The following is a 17,467-nucleotide window of genomic DNA, read 5'->3' as shown; positions in this document are numbered from 1 at the left end:
TAAGCGTGTTTTGGTGTTCTTGTAGGAGTTCTTGTCTCCTGGCAGAGTCGTTCAGAACTTGCAAGAAGGGCAGTCTTACAGATGTGCTCTGTAGCTTATAGAGTGTAATATATTCTAGAGAGTTAGAGTCAAAGTAAGTTCATTTAAATTGAATTATAAGTTCTCATTAAGTAACATTATGTATTTGGAATGTTTAGAAAATGTTTTTTAACTTGCACCAAATTGAATTAAGTCATTGTTTCATTCATTCATTGAAGAAATGGCAGGGAGCACTTAGTGTCAGGCTGAGTACAAGATTTTTGAGTTATAAACACAGCAGAGATGGTCTCCGCTCTAAACAGTTCCCACTGTGTATTTTGTCAGGGGAGAGCCTAAGCACATGCTTGTGTTGATAGTTATAGATTGCAGTAGAGTCTTAACTCTAATCACATAATCTAGATTCTGGTGGCTGTTGAGAAGGTTACAGACTAAGTACAAAGCTTTTTGGAAAGCTATTGAAAGCTATTGTTGAAAATCCTCTCCTTAAAATTAAAATTTTATGTATAAAATTTGAATAGTTCAAAATGTCGATGTTTAATGTGGGTTTCCCAACATGGAGCTCCAAGTGACCAAATGATTTCTAATTTTTCACCTCTGAATTTTAAAATCTTTTTCATTTTGAGTCTGTGGGATACATTTTTTAATGTGTTGTTGATTTTATCATTGCTTTACAAACGTACACTTAAATGACAGAAACTCTGTCTTTCACTCTTTGCTTATCACTTGATATCAAGTCATGAATTTTTATAAGTATTGGCACCAATTTCCTCTGGCTAGCACAGAATTGAGAAATAGAATTAAAGATTGAACACTTGCTCTCTGAATTCAAATTCTAAACCAGTTACAGTTTTTACCCTGAAGGTCATACAGTTTTATTTTATTTGATTCATATATTTATGATCGATAATATTGATGAAGACTGTAGTTCTCTAAAGGTGTCTGGAGACATTCTAAGACTAGAGTTGAATGTTTATTATCAATGATGTATGATTTCTTGCACTACAGAACCTAAGTGTTCCAAGCTTGTCCTTAATCCTGAGCTCACAAAGCTTACACTTACTTGCTTTACTTGTTGTCTTACTGAGCAGTGAGCTACAGTGAGTGATGTGGGCAGTCAGTCTTTCTAGCCCTTGCCCTCACTCGGATGTTGCTCTTATCTGGGTTTGTGCAGATGTCTGTGTTTATTTTCTGTAGAGCCTATGCTTGTAAAGATACTCATTAACATTCCTTACGTAAAGCTGCCTATCAACTGTCAGTTCTATTGTGGTTACAATTGTATGAAAGTTTGATATCAGAATTTGAGTTTAATTTATACTTCGGACACTCATTTAATTAAAAAAATAAAAGAATTTAAGCTAATTTAAAAAAAATAAAAACTCTGAAAGAATATCTTTCTAATCTTGATTCATACTTGAAGTAATTTGAGACTGAGTTTTGGTAGTTAAGAAATTTTACTTTGTATTTTAAAATTCTGGCAACTCTACTGGATGGGTTTACCTTCTTTTTACTGTAAGATTGTTAAATATCAGTGCTATCTTGTAAAGCTTCATGGTATTTTTAATGCCATTTCAGTTTTTTTGAAAATGCAATTAATTTTGGATTCTTCATGTTTTTATCTAATCAACTGGGGGAAATGTATACTTCAGGTTTATTTTTACTGTAAGCATTGTTGGTATAAACTGTGCTCTTTTTAAATATAAGAGCTTTCTATTCAGATTTTACCTGCTTCCTGCCCTCGCGTGCCTCAGGTCATATTTTACTCATTTTTTATAGGACATGTCTTAGAAAAGCCCCTAATCTCTTTCTTAGTAGCCCAACCAAAGATACTTTGGTTTAAGCTGTTGATAGTCCTCTTATTTTTATAGACACTAGTCTAGTTTTTACATTTGCCTGTGATCTTTGTATTGCATTTTAAGGAGGTTTTTTTTTTAATTTCAAACTTGCAATAGTCATAAAAAAATACTTAAAAAAAAGAAATGAAGTATTGTATATTGTTAACATTTTTTTTCTAGTCAGTGATAGAAAATACGTTTATTTTTTTCTCATTTCAGAGCTATTGATGTGAAAAATTTCTGTATAAACTTTGCTTTCTAACTACTAAATCTCAGAATATATCATTTAAATCCTCTGGTGACATTTTAACTGCAGTTTCCTGTGCTTTATTATCATTTCTGTTTTCTAATGTCTTTCTGTTAGACTTTAAATGTCTTGGGCAAGAGCTGTGACACGCACGTCTCAATACACATTTGTGAAACCTATGAATGAATATTACAAAAAAGTACACTTTTATTATTGATACATACCTTTCTGTGTGTTTTTAATATTCTGGAAGCATTGTTTCATGGTAATTGTAACTATTTAAAATTGTTATAACTATTTGTAGTTGGTACATACCTGTGATTCTTAGTCCTGCCTGCATACGAGGCTCCTGGAAGAGCTTTGAAGAATGGTGTGCCACACAGAATTGAGGCCAGTTAAGTCATGTTTCCAGAAGAGAAGGCTGAAAACGCCTGTATGTTTTCAGAGCTCCCTGAGAATGTCTAACGTGGGCCAAAATTGAACACCCCTGGGCTCTCTAAGTTGTTCAGCCCTATAGAGTGCTCACATGTTCCTATACACATTCCTTTCTTTCTTTTTCTTTCGGTTCCACGTGGGAGGTTTATTAGGGGAAGGGAGGTTGCAGAGAGAGAGAGGAGGAGAGAAAGAGAAGAGAGTAAGAGAGTAAGGAAGAGGGGGGGGGGGAAGGGCTCCAGTTCTCTTATAGGGTGACCCAGGGCATGCGCAGGTAATTCGAGGTGGTCAGGGTGTTAAAGATGGCCCCGGCCACGTGGAAGCCTCTGATGAAACCAAGGTCCCGCCCATTTCTTTTCAAAGCCAAGATGCGCCCAAGGATCACCTTGGCGAAGACCCAGGCTGGTGGCCGAGCCGGGCATGGTGGGCGGCAGGCCCCCGGGCAGGAGGCAGGAGGAGTGAGGCGGCGGTGGTGGGGTGGAACTTTATCCGCTGGGTCAAAGGCAGAGCTCCTTAGATTGAGGTTTACGGTTAGAAGGAGTTTAGTAGGAGAACAGGAGGAACAGAGAGGAGTTTTAGAGCGAAGGAGAAAGAAAGCCTGGATACCTCCTTTACCAGTTGGCTGACAGTGGTTAAGAAGATCCCGTAAAATACTGGGATTTAACGTGCCGTTAATCGGCCAATTTGGACCCTTACCTAAAGAATATGTGCTGACCAAAAGGAAACTCACCAATGCAGCCGGTGTTGGATGTCTCTGTAGCAAACTGGTAGCAAGAAAGTGGGCGGATTTGGGAAAAAAAAATAGGTCTCCAGAAGCCCCGGCGGGTGCCAGCATTACCCGCTCGGTGAACTCACTGGAGGTGACCCATCCCGGCCAAAGCACACCGATGTTGGGGATGTTGGGGACGGTGCGCCTGTGTGCATTTCTTTTTTTTTTAATGAAAAATTCAACCAAAAAATCTTCCTTTTTCAGAGAAGTACTGTGTATCCAATATAAGCTGCCAAATCTGATCCTCTTTCCTCAGCCTAAAGAGTAATTTATTTAGGTGGAAATTTTGGTTTCCATTTAATGCCTAATTCCTACAATGATTGTTTTATGTATTTATTGGTTTTTGTAATTAAAAAATTAATGATTTTACTGTCTAATTGTGATACTGGACAAATTTATACATAAATTTTTAACAATTACACATCAAAAATTTCTCTTCTTAGTAAGAAAAATAGTCATTGAAATAATGCATATAAGTTTGCTGTATTTATAGAGGTACTGTTAAAATTAACAGTATTCAAATATTTCATATTGATTTGTCAATATGGACTTAACAAAACATTTAAATATTGATAGACTGCTGCTCCCCCCCACCCCCATTTTACAGAAGAGCTTTAAGTACTTGAAATCTAAGGCTGTTTTTGCTTTTTTATGTTATAAAGGTTTGTAGAAACCAAGAACATTTATTGAGTATATTAGGACTCTGAACCAGGTATGGTGCATATATTAGATGAACTTTCAGTTTTCCTCTACAGAAGCTATTAGATAGATAGGCTATCCTATTCCATTTCCAGGGATACTGGAAGTGAAGTTTGAACAGTCTCAAATAATTTGTTTCAGGTCATACAGCTTCTTATGAAAGAGTAGATGGGAGATTCAGACATCTATTAAAGCATAGAGCTGTGTTTAATATATTTGAATGAGTATCTTTTTGACACCAGATAACTCTGAATACCAAACTGATCTTATAATGATATAGATACCGAAATTGTAGGCAGTTGTGTTAGTTTTGCTGAATAAAGAACTACCATAGTAATTAATTTTCAGTTAAAAATTAATGAAAGTAGTTTGTTTGCTAGTTGTAAGCCTACCTGCCTTTCTTTCCTTTCTTCCCTCTCTTCCTTCTTTCCTTTCTTTCTTGCTTTTCTAATTTTCTAAAAGGTGGACAGCATCCAGTGTTAATTATGGGTTTCAGCATTCTGTGGTTTCATTGATTGTGGTTTTGTGATTCCATTCAAGGAATTTATTATTGCTTGTATCAGAATAGTAAACATATTATTTTGGTCCTGTAGTTCTATGTAATCTGCAGTCACAGTTCCCAAACATTAGAATAGGAAAACATACACATTTTATACTTTGAGATAAAGCCAAGAGATTTTTCTGTTTGATAAAATGAGAACTACTGTAAACTGTACTAATATAATTTTTTCTGATACAGATAGCACAAAGGTCACTTATTGAACATGCATCTTAGGAAATAGAAAATTAATGTATAAATTCAGACACTTCTAAGTAGAAAAGCATTGTGATTTTTCCAATTTACTTGGTTGGATATATAAATTTAGTGCTTTTTCAGAAAGTGGTATTTCAGGTTTTTTTGTTTTGTTTTAGCATTTATATTATTCCCTGGTTTTCTAAAGGAACAGAACCTGTCGAATGAATTCTCTCTTTCTCTCATACAGTAAAGGGCATTTAGTAGTGAGGTTTACAGGCTGGGATCCAGATATCTCAACAATGGCTGCTTAGCAATGGAAAGGCCAGAATCCCATTCAGTCCACAGTTAGTCTACACTGGAATCCTGAAGAAGTGGGTTCTGATACAGGTGAAGGAAGGCCTCAGCCCCAGGATAGATGAACTTGCCAACAAGAGCAAAGGCAAACAGATGAAAATCAAAAGCTTCATTCTTCCATGTTCTTTTATGTGGGCTGCCACCAGAAGATGTGGCCCAGATTTAGGGTGGGTCTTCTCACCTCAGATAATTCAGTTAAGATAGTCGCTTACAGGTTTGCCCAGCTGCTTTGGTTTTGATTGATTACAGATGTAGTCAAGTTGACAACCAAGAATAGCCATAACAGTGTTATGTTTTGTATAGTATTTTAGTAGATCCGTTACCACTTTAAATTATTGTTACTGTATTTTAGTAAATCCATTGCCACTCTAAATTATTGTATAAGATTATTAAGGTACATACTGCCATTTACTTATTTTGAGACATGGTCTCACTAGATAGCCCAGGCTGTCCTGAAATGGACTATGTAGCTGGCCATAAATTCAAAAAGATCTCTCTGCCTCTGCCTCCCCAGTGTGCTATCACGTCCAGCCCTTAGGCTACATACTCTACATTAACTGCTTAGACAAATTTTTGTATGTGTTTTCAAGTATAAAAAAATATTACTTATAGCATTAAGGTTAATAACATCTGTTCCTTATCTGAATTTAAGGAAGTATAATATAAAAATGAAGGTACTTAAGTTACTTAAGACTATCTGAGGTTGGGCAATGGTGGTACGCTTCTTTAATCCCAACACTCAGGAGGCCGAGGCAGTCTGATCTCTTGAGTGTAAGGCCAACCTGGTCTGCAGAATGAGTTCCAGAACAGCTAGAGCTGTGCAGAGAAATCCTGTCTCAAAAAAGTAAAAACAAACAAACAAAAAGACTATCTGAGAACTTTACATTTATTACAGAAATTTTTATTATTTTAATGAGGAAATATTAGTGGGTGCATTCATACAAACTTGACATCAGAATTTTGTGGGATTTGTTGAAGAATGAAATCTGCATTCAAAGAGAATCTGATTTCCATAAAACTACATAAGGAGCTAGCTGTATTAAATTTATATATAAATTTGTATCCTGCCTTATTGCTGGTTTTTAAACAATTGAGAACACATGTATAAAGATAAGGGAAATCAAGAAAACTATAGGAAACTGAATATTACCTATGAACCATCAATAGGTGGCTTTTTTTATCTGTAGCCTCCCCAGACTCCTGAATTATTTTAAGTTACAAGTATATTGTTTCAGCCATAAATATTTCATGTATTTTTATCTCCAAATAGCTAGCTGGTGATGATATGTCTCTGTTTCTCCCCAATTTTTATAGTGTTTTTTTGGTGGAATATACACTATCCTGATAATACGTGCAGAGTGACTGGCTGTTTGATATATAGCTTCATTATTTTTATTTTCTCCTTTTCATAGTATTCATTGAGAGCTGCATGCTCATGTTTCACATCCTCTCCTTCCATCTGTTCTCTGTTGTAGGTGACGATTAATATTTACTATTGATATATCTTCTGGTAATGCTGTTGTTAATCCTAAACAGCTGTATAACCAAATCACCACACAGAAATTGGGTTTATTTAGTTAACCCAGCTCACAATGCTGGGCAATAGTTACTCCCTCTTAAACCTCCAAGCCCTCATAGTTTCCTAACATTTAGATTTTACCCATTATACTTGCTTTTTGTGAAATCTTAGGTCTGGTTCATTTTCCATGTAGTTCCAAGGTCTCTCCTCTAGCTCTCTCTCCTCTCTCCTCCTCCCACTCATTTCCTGCCATTCTGGCTCCTCCCCTCTTTCCTGTCCTCTGGCTCCTTCCATTGCTCAACTTTGTGTCTAGTTGCTTTATTTTGGCCTGTTTACACAAAGTTGAGACAGGATGCTTAGAATATGTTTCACAGTACAATATCTGGATGGAAACCAGAGAGTGGGGGAGAGAAATCAGCATTTGAATGAACAAAGGTAAGGTATATACATTTCAAAAGAACATTGTATCAACAGTTCTCTATAGTTGGGAAGTTGCTTAGATTTCCTTACAGGAGGGCTGAATGTTAAGCGCTGTGTAAGTCTAAGCATGTATGCTGTTGGCCCTCCTGACTCTCTGATCAGCACTGCTATTGATTATTTACTGGGCTATTCCCAAGAGATCCCTCCAATTAACAATTATAGTTGACCCTTTAAAAACACAGATTTGGAATTGTGACAGTTTAAGAAACTCTAATAGTGTAGAGTTTAGTTTAGTTTAGTGTAGCCTAAACATATTTTTAAAACTTAGAGAAAGTTAAGTATGTTTTGAATGTATATATGTAGACAGTCTATTTTTATCATAAAACACAGACCTATTACAAAAAAGTAAAATTTGTCAAAACTTACCTCGTAGTCTGTACATGGCAGCATTCATAGAAGAGATGTAAAATGCACAAGCTGACTTCACTGCAGACTGCTTTGTGGTCCTTGCACAGCCACTTCCTGTTGCTGTGGTGGGGGTCATATGTATGTCCTTGTGTCAGTCAGTCACCTATCCCGTACAGTGATTATCATGGAAAAGAAATCTTTCAGTAGCTGGGGACAGAGTGAGTCAAAGCCAGCTCAGACAAGTTAGTGAGAACCTATCTCAAAATAAAAAAAGTGAAAAGTTAGTGGGGAGATAGCTTCGTCTTAAGACCTTGTCTGTGTTTAATCCCCAATACCGCAAAAGGGGAAGAAAAGCAATCTGTTTTGTTTTTTTCACAGTTCATACTACGTTACAACATATAAAATATGTGTTACTTTATGTTGTTGGTATGGCCTCTGGTCAGCAGCGGGCACTCGGACTTAAGTTTTGGAAGCATCAAAACATACAAATGGATTTTGGGAGGTTTTTTTTCTTTTTTCTTTTTTCTTTTCTTCATGATATGTGGGTTTGGGGAGACACCTAATCCCTGAAGTGCTTGGTAAGTCAGCTGTGTCTGGTTAATCTGAAGCAGCTCCTATAAGGAAAGGTAGAATGAAATCTAAGACAATCTGTCTTTAGCTAGTGGTTTTTGAAGAGGTGAATTGGGATTCCAGCATCTTCTAAAGGTAACTGATAAGCTGTTCTTAAGAAAGTCTTTGGCTTAGTATATGGATTTAGGTCTAAAAGCATTTCTTATTTTTAAGTCTTCTTTTAAAAGTCCTTTCTATTTTTATTTTTGTAGATACTCAAATTGTCTGATGTTTTAGTGGTGATTCTACCATTATTCTCGAGTCCTTTGAATACGAGTCCATGAGAAATAACTTGAAAGCTTCTGTTCTTGGTGCTGTGACAGCATACTTACACTGGACTATGTTGTGTATGTAAGCTGTCATTTCCTTGAGGATTCTTCTTTTAAAAAGACAATTTAAACTTTATTATTACAGTGCATGTATTTGTGTGCATGTCTAAAACTGTTAGGGGTCACTTTTCCTCCCTTGTTGAGGCAAGGTCTTGTTTCTGTTGTGCTGTCTGTCCCTGGCTAGTTAGCCCAGAGCCTTGAGCTTTGAGGTTTTCACCTCTCGTGTGGCTGTAGCTTGCTGAGTTTACAGATGTACGTCACTGCATCTGGCTTTCTTGTGTGAGGCCTAACTGAGTTTAGGCCTTGTCTTTTGTGTGGCCGGGGCTTTCACCTGCAGAGCCTTCTCCTCGGCATGGGAGCCTGTGTTTAGAGATCCCAGCTACTGGGTTGCTTTCAGTTAATTTACTTGTGGTGGTAAGGTTGAGTCCAAGGCCTCACGCATGCTAAGCGCTCACTCCTTTTCTTTTTAAGGGAAACCTAGGAGCCTATCTGTTACTGCCCATTCAGGGTGATGTCTGTAGGCATGTCACTTCTTAACTATTCAGTCCTGACCAGATTGAAAATGTGATCCTTAGATACCAACACCATTTCTCATTTGTTTTAGCACACAAGAAGCTCTCAGAACTGCGTAGTATTTTGATACTTTCCTTTCCCCATCCTTATCTGTGGGTATTCTCCAAGACCCTCAGAGATGCCTCAAGCACAAGTAGTACCGACCTTTTTCCCCTTGATGCCTGTGATTAGTTTGGACACAGATGAACAGCGACTAGCAGTTGTAGTATATACTGCAAAGTATGTTTTTAAAGAGGGTGAAATGGGGCTCCTGGGTCAAAGTGAAATTGCCTAAGTAGTTTTGCTAAGTCTGGAAGGGTTTTAGTTTATGTGATTGTGAAATATTGGTGCCACTTAGGAGACATTTATTCTCTTAGAAGCTCTTAAGAAATATTTTCATATTGCAGAATACAAGCAAGCTCTTATTTTATTTGTCAGATTTGTTTCAAAATTATCACTACTTAATAAAAACTTTATAATAGAAGATTGTCCTCCTACAAGCTGTCATGGTTTTAACTAATTTTGAAAGTTGTACTGTCTGGAGCCCGACTTTATAAGCAAAGCTGCTGACATCGAGCTCTTCCTTTTCAAGTAATGCAGTGTATGCAGTAGAAATAGTTGTATTAAATTTACATTTAATATAAAGTTACATTTAGAAATGTTGAAAAAAATCACCCCAAAGACAGACTTATTTATTATTTGTTTATTTAGATGTGCCTTGTCCTCCCTGGCCCAAAACTCATGGTTGACCTGCCTCAGCCTCCCAGCTGTTAGGGTTGCAGGTGCCAGCATAACTGACTAGAGCTTTTTCTTTTTCTTTTGTGTGTTCGCTTGGGTATTTTTAGTTTTGTAGTGCTGGGCATTGGACCCAGGGCCTTATTCATGGTAGGCAAGTGTCCTGCCCCTGAGCCCCATCCCAAGGTAGATACTCTAAATTTTCTAAAAATTGACTGAAATATAGAAAGACTCACTAGTTTAAAATAAAGCATATATGAGTAGAAGGGGACCAGAGAGAAAGCAGATAGAGAGGACAGTGAGAGTGTAAATGTGAGTAAAGCAGATTGTAAATGTGTGTGAATGTGGGAATGAAAGTCATTATTATTATTTTTTTTTTTGAGACAGTTTAATGTCCTTTACCCTGTAGTCAAGACTTTGAACTCCTGATCCTCCTGCCTCTACCTCTCCAGTGTTGGGATTATGGGCATGTTTGTATGATGCGAATTGAATTTAGGATGCATGCACTGTACCAACATACATGTGGTTTGTATGGTGGGAATTGAATTTAGGACGCATGCGCTGTATCAGCTAAGTTGCATTTCTGTTCATGTTTTGGGGGGAATACATATGTAGGTCAGAGCACAGCTTTCAGGAACCAACTCTCTCCTTCTGTCACAAGGTACCAGGGATCAAATTCAGGTCTTTAGGCTTGGCAGCAAGATCCTTTACCCCGGGGCCATCTCACTAGCCCCAAATCCATTATTTTGGACAGTTAATATATGCAAATGACAAAGGAAAGATTACACAACTTAAACCCCTTTTCCTTGCCATCTAAGCAGATTTTCCTTTGACGTTTTCCCCTTACGTTTTGAATTTTGAAATTCTTAAGTATATTGGGTTTTCTAGGTTTCTCAGCTCATCTTTTTGAAGCTATTGGATTTGTGGTGAGAAAATATTTTGTGGCTGAAGACAATTTTAGTTATATGCTCTAATAATTTTAGAGATTTTAATTTTTTATACGTAAGCATTCTGCCTTGCCTGCCTGCATGTATGTACCATATGTTTGCCTAGTACCTGCAGAGGCCAGAAGACAGTGTTGGACTTTCTCCAGTTCTTTTCCTACAGACGAAAAGGAACTGAACTCAGGGATCCTACAAGAACAGCAAGCGCCTTGAATACCTGGCAGCACCTCTGGCCTAATGGCTTAGAGTTTAGTGACCTGACGGCTGATGAACAGTGATTGACATTTAGCATGACATTGAGTTGAGTCACTCTGTCCCTATTGCCATTTAGATTTGAGTTTTCTGAGTAAATGAGTGGCTGATAGTCACTAAATCGTTAATGAAGAAAGGAATTTGAACAGCTGATAATTCATCTGTAAAAAGCAATCATGAAATTTATCAAGTAGCCAGGTGGTGGTGGCACATGGCTTTATCCTAGCACTTGGGAGGCAGAGGTAGGCCTATCTCTATAAGTTCAAGGCTAGCCTGGTCTACAGAGTTCCAGGACAGCCAAGGCTACATAGAGAAACTCTGTTTCAAAAAAAAAAAAAAAACAAAACAAAAACAAAACAAGTAATCAGGTTTTCTGAGCATACTTAACTGTTTAGACTTTAAAGAAACAAAAAGGTAGAATCCTGGAGATGAAATGACATTATGACAGTGATTTTTGCTCATTAAAGGTCTCCATTTTATTAGAACATCATATTGTTAATAAGTACCGTCAGCTAGAAAAGCTCTGTCCTCTTGAAATTGGAGTAAATTTATGGGTGTTAGTGGGTATATATAATGTTTTTCTCTTCTCTTGGTAGGCATTTGGGATCACAACTTTGTGAATTAGAAAAGCTGATTGATAAAATGATGATTGCAGAATTTTCTACTTATTCTCACAGTGACTTAAACAGACCACTGGAAGGTGAATGTCAAGTTTTAGAAGAGGTATGTGTTTGAACTGTGGAAGTCCAGTTACTGTCTTCACTCAGTGTTGCTTCTTCACAGCCTTAATTACAGCACATTCTTCTTAGGGTCATAGCGAACAAAATTACCCCAAATTTCCACGTCTGTCAGACTTTTGAATTTGTGTGCTAGCTGTGTGCCTTTAATAAGTATAAATGCTTAGTATCCTATGAAGTTGGAAATTGGAATAATGTCTTAGCTTATTTAGAAATAAGAGTTGAAATGAGATTTTTAAAGGTTACAAGCCAAGTTCAAAATAGAGCTAGAGGATGACTAAGATGTATTTAATTTATATACCATGGGTATATATCCACTGGGGTTTCTCTTCTGTAAAAAATGATGGTTGTGTGGTAATTTGTTAATCATCCAAATTCACTGATCATCTGTATACACACCTAAATAAAACAAGTTGTATTTGTATATGTATGTAAGTATATGTATGTCCAAGCTTCACTGTCCTGGTAATTTTGCAGTGAAGGTTGTTGCCAAAAACTACCAGGAAAAAACAAAAATGAATCTAAAGTTCCTGCTTCATAATGTTTTAGAGAGGTCCATATTAGCAGTTCCACTCAGAGTCCAGGTCAGTCTTCCGGTCATCTGGGTTCCTGACTGGTTATAAGTATATGAAGGTGTTCTTTAACTGTGGAAGTGAGGATAAAAGACCTTTTAGCATGGTTTGTCATGAGCCAGCTTCATTTGCCACCTTGTGTAGAATAGAGTTTACCTGCTGGAGAGTATGGACTCAAATCTGATGTCAAGTTTGCCGAGGGAGGGCTCACATCACGCTCTGGAAAGCACCACTTCATGTGTGGGCGATCTGAGGTCTGACATAACCATTCCGATAAGTGTTTCTGCTTTCATATTAAATTTCAAATGTAAACTCATACATGTTTCTTTTGTTTTACTAGGAAAGATTAGTATCTCTTGTATTTGGGCTTTTGAAACAAAGAAAACTTAATTTTTTAGAAATCTATAGTGAAGAAATGATTATTACGGCAAAGAACATCATTAAAGAGGTATTGTACATCTTTATTTAATATATGATTTAAAACCTGTGAAGTTTTTGTCACCTAGTAATATGTAAAATAAGCAGATAATAGTAATACTTGATCATTTTGTTAAAAAATTGTATACATGGAAAAATAAGAGAAGTGTAGCCCTACCAGCCACGGTCACGACTTTAAGATGATATGGGTTTCTTATTGTTGCTTTACACGTGAATTTGGACAGATTTCAGAACCCACATTAGCATTTTTTTATTTATTTTACAAAGCTTCAGAAACATAGGCTTTATGGTTCTGTACAATTGTACAAACATGTTGGTTAGACCTATATTGTCTTTCTTTCAATGTGGAATATTTAAAGTTTCAATTTGATACTGTAAATGAAGCTGAAAGCCCTCTTGGGAGTATGTGAGCTTGTTTTCGTGTTTAAGCTCTGTCTTAAGAGGGTGGAGAGGGCGGCTCGGTCAGAGAGCATGGTCTGACCCCTGGAGCCAAGTGTGCGCTTGCGACCCATCACTGGGGAGGCAGGACAGCCTGTGGCTGGGTTGCAGCCAGTGCGCCTCTGGCCTCCATGCCTGCACACAAACACACATAACCAGGTGAGCATGTTTGTGCACCCATACAAGTATACAAAGGAACAGCAAAAGGACGGTTTTCTTAGACTGGTACGGCAAGGCAGGAGTGTTGGTCGGAGACTGAAGGATATTTTAAAGTTTAATGCGTAAACCTCAATTGTTATCTTACTAGTTTATACCCCCCAGCAAGCATGTAGATGTTAGCTCCCTTTCTGCCCCGCTTAGAAAGTTAGTAGCAGCCTAAAGCCTTAGATTCTACCCTGCTGCAGGGGTTGAGCCCAGGCTTTATGTTGAACATATTAGGCAGGTACTCCGCTGCTAAGCCGAAATCCCCCGCCCCCACTCTACCTTGTTTTTAGTTTCCCCTGGTCTTTGTTTTGATGTTTTTTTTTAACTTAGATAATTTTACAAAATGTTTATTATGCTTAGTCATCATTAGGTTGAATGTACATATATGTTTTCAGTGTTTATATAAAATACACAAAAATAACTGCTTTTTCTTTTACTTAAACTGGTTGAAACACTATTTCTAAACGGGTATAACCATTTTGGAAAGTTTTTGGCAGTATTTAATAATGCTAGATATATATATACATTTCAGAATTTCTATTCTTAAGTATCTACCTAACAAATACTAAGGTAAATCCATTCAAACACAGTAGAGTATGCATGGCAGCACCATTTGCCATTAGAAAAAAAGGGAACATTCTAAATTGCATCATCAGAAAATATAGTGGGTAGATAGAATTGCGGTCTATATACACCCAGTAAAATACTACCTCACGATGAGATTGGACACATTATCCATAGCTTCATAAAGCTGTGAATACAATGTAAAACTAGACTCAAGAAGACTGTACACTGCAGGGTTCTGTGCGTGTAAGTTTCGGACACAGGTGAAATGCATCTGTACCTTAGAAATCTGTTATCTGCATGCCTGGTACCTGAGGAGGCCTGAAAAGGGCTTTGGCTTCTCTGGAGCTGGTTATCCGCCACCAAGTGGGTGCTGGGAGTTGAATCTTCACCCTCTAGAAGAGGAGCCAGAGCTTTTAACCACTGAGCTAACTACAGCCCAGTTCCTTTGCTTTTATTTTATATGTGGGTGAGCATGTTTAGGTGCATGTGTGTGCACCCATGTGAAGGCCGGAAGGCAGCCTCGGGTGTTCTTCAGGAGACATCTACCTTGTGTTTTGAGACAGTCTCTTAGTAAACCTGGAGTGCCTGATAGGCTAGGCTGGCCGGTCAGTGAGCCCCAGGGCTCTGCCTATCTCAGGCTCCCGGCGCTGGGATGCTGAGTGTTTAACCACACCTGGCTTTTTAACATGGATTTGGGGGATTAGGTTTAGGTCCTTATGTTTGCAGGACAAACACTTCACTGTCTGAGCTGCCCCTTCTTCCCCCAATCTCCTGGTGTTCTTTTAAATGAGTGCACAGATGAATCATGAATTAGTTGGGGTTCTAAAGACAATTAACCAAGTTGCCATTTTTCTTAATTGCAGCGTGTGATTAACAAAGTTTCACAAATAGAAGAAATAGACACAGATGTTGTTGTAAAGTAAGTATAAACATGTATGGAGCTTTGTATTTATCTGTTAGGGAAAGATGCAATTTAGGATTTTAAGGGGGACTAATCTAAGTAATTGTTGACTGAAGTTTGGCTCAGGGTGTAAATACATTTACATGTTTAAGAGATAGTTGAAATGAACATTGACAGAGTTCAGAAGAAAGATGATAATGTCCTTAACTATAGCTGTGTCCTTGGATAGAGGAAACAATCATGAGGGAACTGATTGTACTCTTCAGGGAGGGAACTGGAGGAGCAGGTACAATAGAGGCCACCATTTAGCGCTTCTTGTGAGCACACATACCCACACCCACACCCATTTTTCCTTATGTACTCTCTGTCATTGCTACACAGTACAGGAGTTCATCTGCCTTCAGATGTTTATTCCCTGCTGCCTTGGGGTCATTGTTCTTTTGCGTAAAATAAAGGGTACTTGAAGAAAAGCACTGGTGCTTACCCAGTTGGATTGTTAGCGAAGGTTGTTACTAAGTGATGATTGCACAGGTAGTATATGCAGCATGGATACATTAAACAAAGGGGTGATTCTAATCCAAAGTGGGGAGGGAGCACAATTATCATATCACAATGGTGATAAATTGCTATATTTAAAAAAAATTCCATTTAGTACTATTGCACTGTTTTAGATACAGATAAATCTAACAAAAGCATTAAACTGGATAATGAGTTGACTGCTTTATCTTTCCTTTTTCTAGTCTTTATAAGGACCTTCATTGGCCGGGCCCTGCTGGTTGGCTTTTCAGGGCAAAGTTGAGCATAGAAGGGGATAGGGGTAATAAAGTGGCAGGGATTGAAAGTAGTTTATTAGCGTGGGGCCAGCAAGTCTCACGTTTAAATCCCTTAGCTCTGTAATCAAGCTCCTAATAGTTCAAGGAGTTTGGATAGTTAATTTTAAATTGCTTGTGTCTAGGCAGTTTTGTTTTCATCTGGAGACTCCTATTCTTTTGAGAGGGATGGTGAAAAGTGAACGCCTGGATTTCATTCATGTAGGCATCAGCCTTTTCTGGCCAAAGACGCCAGCAGTGATGTGGATTGTTGCTGAGTTTCTCTGGGCCAGACCCCCAGCACGGAGCTTGTGGAGTACTGCAGTTTCCACACTCCTCCCTGGCATATCTGCTTCAGAATTGATTGGAGCAACTACTGCAGAGGAGGGGCTGCTGGGAGACAAATCACAGGGACCTTGAGAAAACTCAGGAAAGCAGTGACTTTTTATTCTCGTGCTCTTGTGCAGGCTGTTCATATATACTTGACCCAAATTAGAATCATTTGGGAAAAGGGACTGTCCGTTGGGAAAATGAATCCATAAGATTGGCCTGGAGTGATTGATGGGAGTGATCCCAGTACATGGTGGGTGGAGCCACCCTCAGCTGGTGGTCCTGGGTGCTGTCAGATAGCAGCCGAGCAAGCCATGGGGCGCAGGCCTGTAAGCATCTCTCCTCCACGGCCTCCAGGTTCCCGCCTTGAGTACCCGCCTGAGTTCTCCCAGCAGTGGACTGTGACCCGAGAGTTGTGAGCTAAAGTAAAAATCCTCCCTCCCCATGTTGCCTGTAGCCGTGTGCTCTCACAGCAATAAAAGCTTAGCTATGGCACTGTAGTCTTCTCAGAGTATGTGAAGAGCTTCATGGTATCCAGTACAAGAGTGCTTTTTTTTTTTTTTTTTGTAATAAACTCATGGCCATTGCAGTGTTCACTGGAAAGATACAGTAATAAGTTGTTTTAGTTCTATGAAATCTCTTTAGGGTGATTGAAGGTGATTCTTTTTTTTGTATTAACCTGTTTCATATTAGAAGTTATTAGAGCAACCATCAAGTAATAATATTGGCTGATACATCATTTTTTTAAATGCACCATATGTTGCTGATAGCAGTTTTTTAAACCAATTTCTTTAATGTTTATAATTGTATAAGAGACATACTTTTCTCCATGTTAAATTGAAAACAACGAGTGAACAAAGCAAGGGTCAGTTACTTGACAGAGTTACACAACCAGAATCTGGATTAAATAGCTGGGATTTCAAGCTGATTTGGTGCTGCCGAGTCTGCCAGCAGGCTGTCCTACCTCACACAGATGGAAAGGTGCTTTATAAATTTGTAGTTGGAGAAGTGGATTATTAAATCTGTTGAGGGAAATATTCTTCTATCATTATTTCACAAGAGATCCTTATTTTTAGCTAATGTCAGTATGTAAGTGTGTATTTTACTTCTTCAGTGGTCACAAAACATTCTCACGTGGAATTGCAGTATGATAAGGACTTTTGCTGGTATACTTGATTGGACTAGTCAGTTAGAACGGTGTTTAAAACAGGTAGAGTTTGGTAATTGACCTCTTTAGCTTAGGAGTCTATGATTTTAGTTAGGGCTCTAGATAAATGGCACTTTATTTTTATGTAATATTTAGTATCTTTCCCTCCAGCTTATAGATGTCATCATATCGGTCCACGCACAGTTATGTTGTTTAAAATTTTTTTATAGGCTTGCGGATCAAATGAGGATGTTGAATTTCCCCCAGTGGATTGATCTGTTAAAGGATATTTTCTCCAAGTTTACAGTTTTCCTACGGAGAGTTAAGGTAAGCTTACATGCCATCAGTTGCCTGGAACACCTCTGAAATTCAGTCAGCTGTCCAACCAGTATCAGCTGCCTGGAACACCTCTGGAATTCAGTCAGCTGTCCAACCAGTATCAGCTGCC

General features: G+C 38.1%; 1 protein-coding gene across 5 annotated transcripts in view; it reads left to right on the top strand.

Annotated features, from left to right (window-relative positions):
- Vps54 (VPS54 subunit of GARP complex) overlaps positions 1-17,467 on the top strand; it is an 82,071-nt gene that overhangs the window by 38,067 nt on the left and 26,537 nt on the right. For all 5 annotated transcript variants that reach the window (XM_055628935.1, XM_055628932.1, XM_055628933.1 and 2 more), the window contains 4 exons: positions 11,473-11,599; positions 12,526-12,633; positions 14,696-14,751; positions 17,250-17,346. In XM_055628935.1, the coding sequence (XP_055484910.1) occupies positions 11,473-11,599; positions 12,526-12,633; positions 14,696-14,751; positions 17,250-17,346 (388 nt within the window). The remainder of the gene's footprint in view (positions 1-11,472; positions 11,600-12,525; positions 12,634-14,695; positions 14,752-17,249; positions 17,347-17,467) is intronic.

Source organism: Psammomys obesus, unplaced genomic scaffold (genome assembly GCF_907164565.1).
Source record: "Psammomys obesus unplaced genomic scaffold, mPsaObe1.curated_primary_1811, whole genome shotgun sequence".
NCBI lineage: Eukaryota > Metazoa > Chordata > Mammalia > Rodentia > Muridae > Psammomys > Psammomys obesus.
The sequence above is the reverse complement of the archived record's forward strand: the minus strand, read 5'-3'. Positions and strand labels throughout refer to the sequence as shown.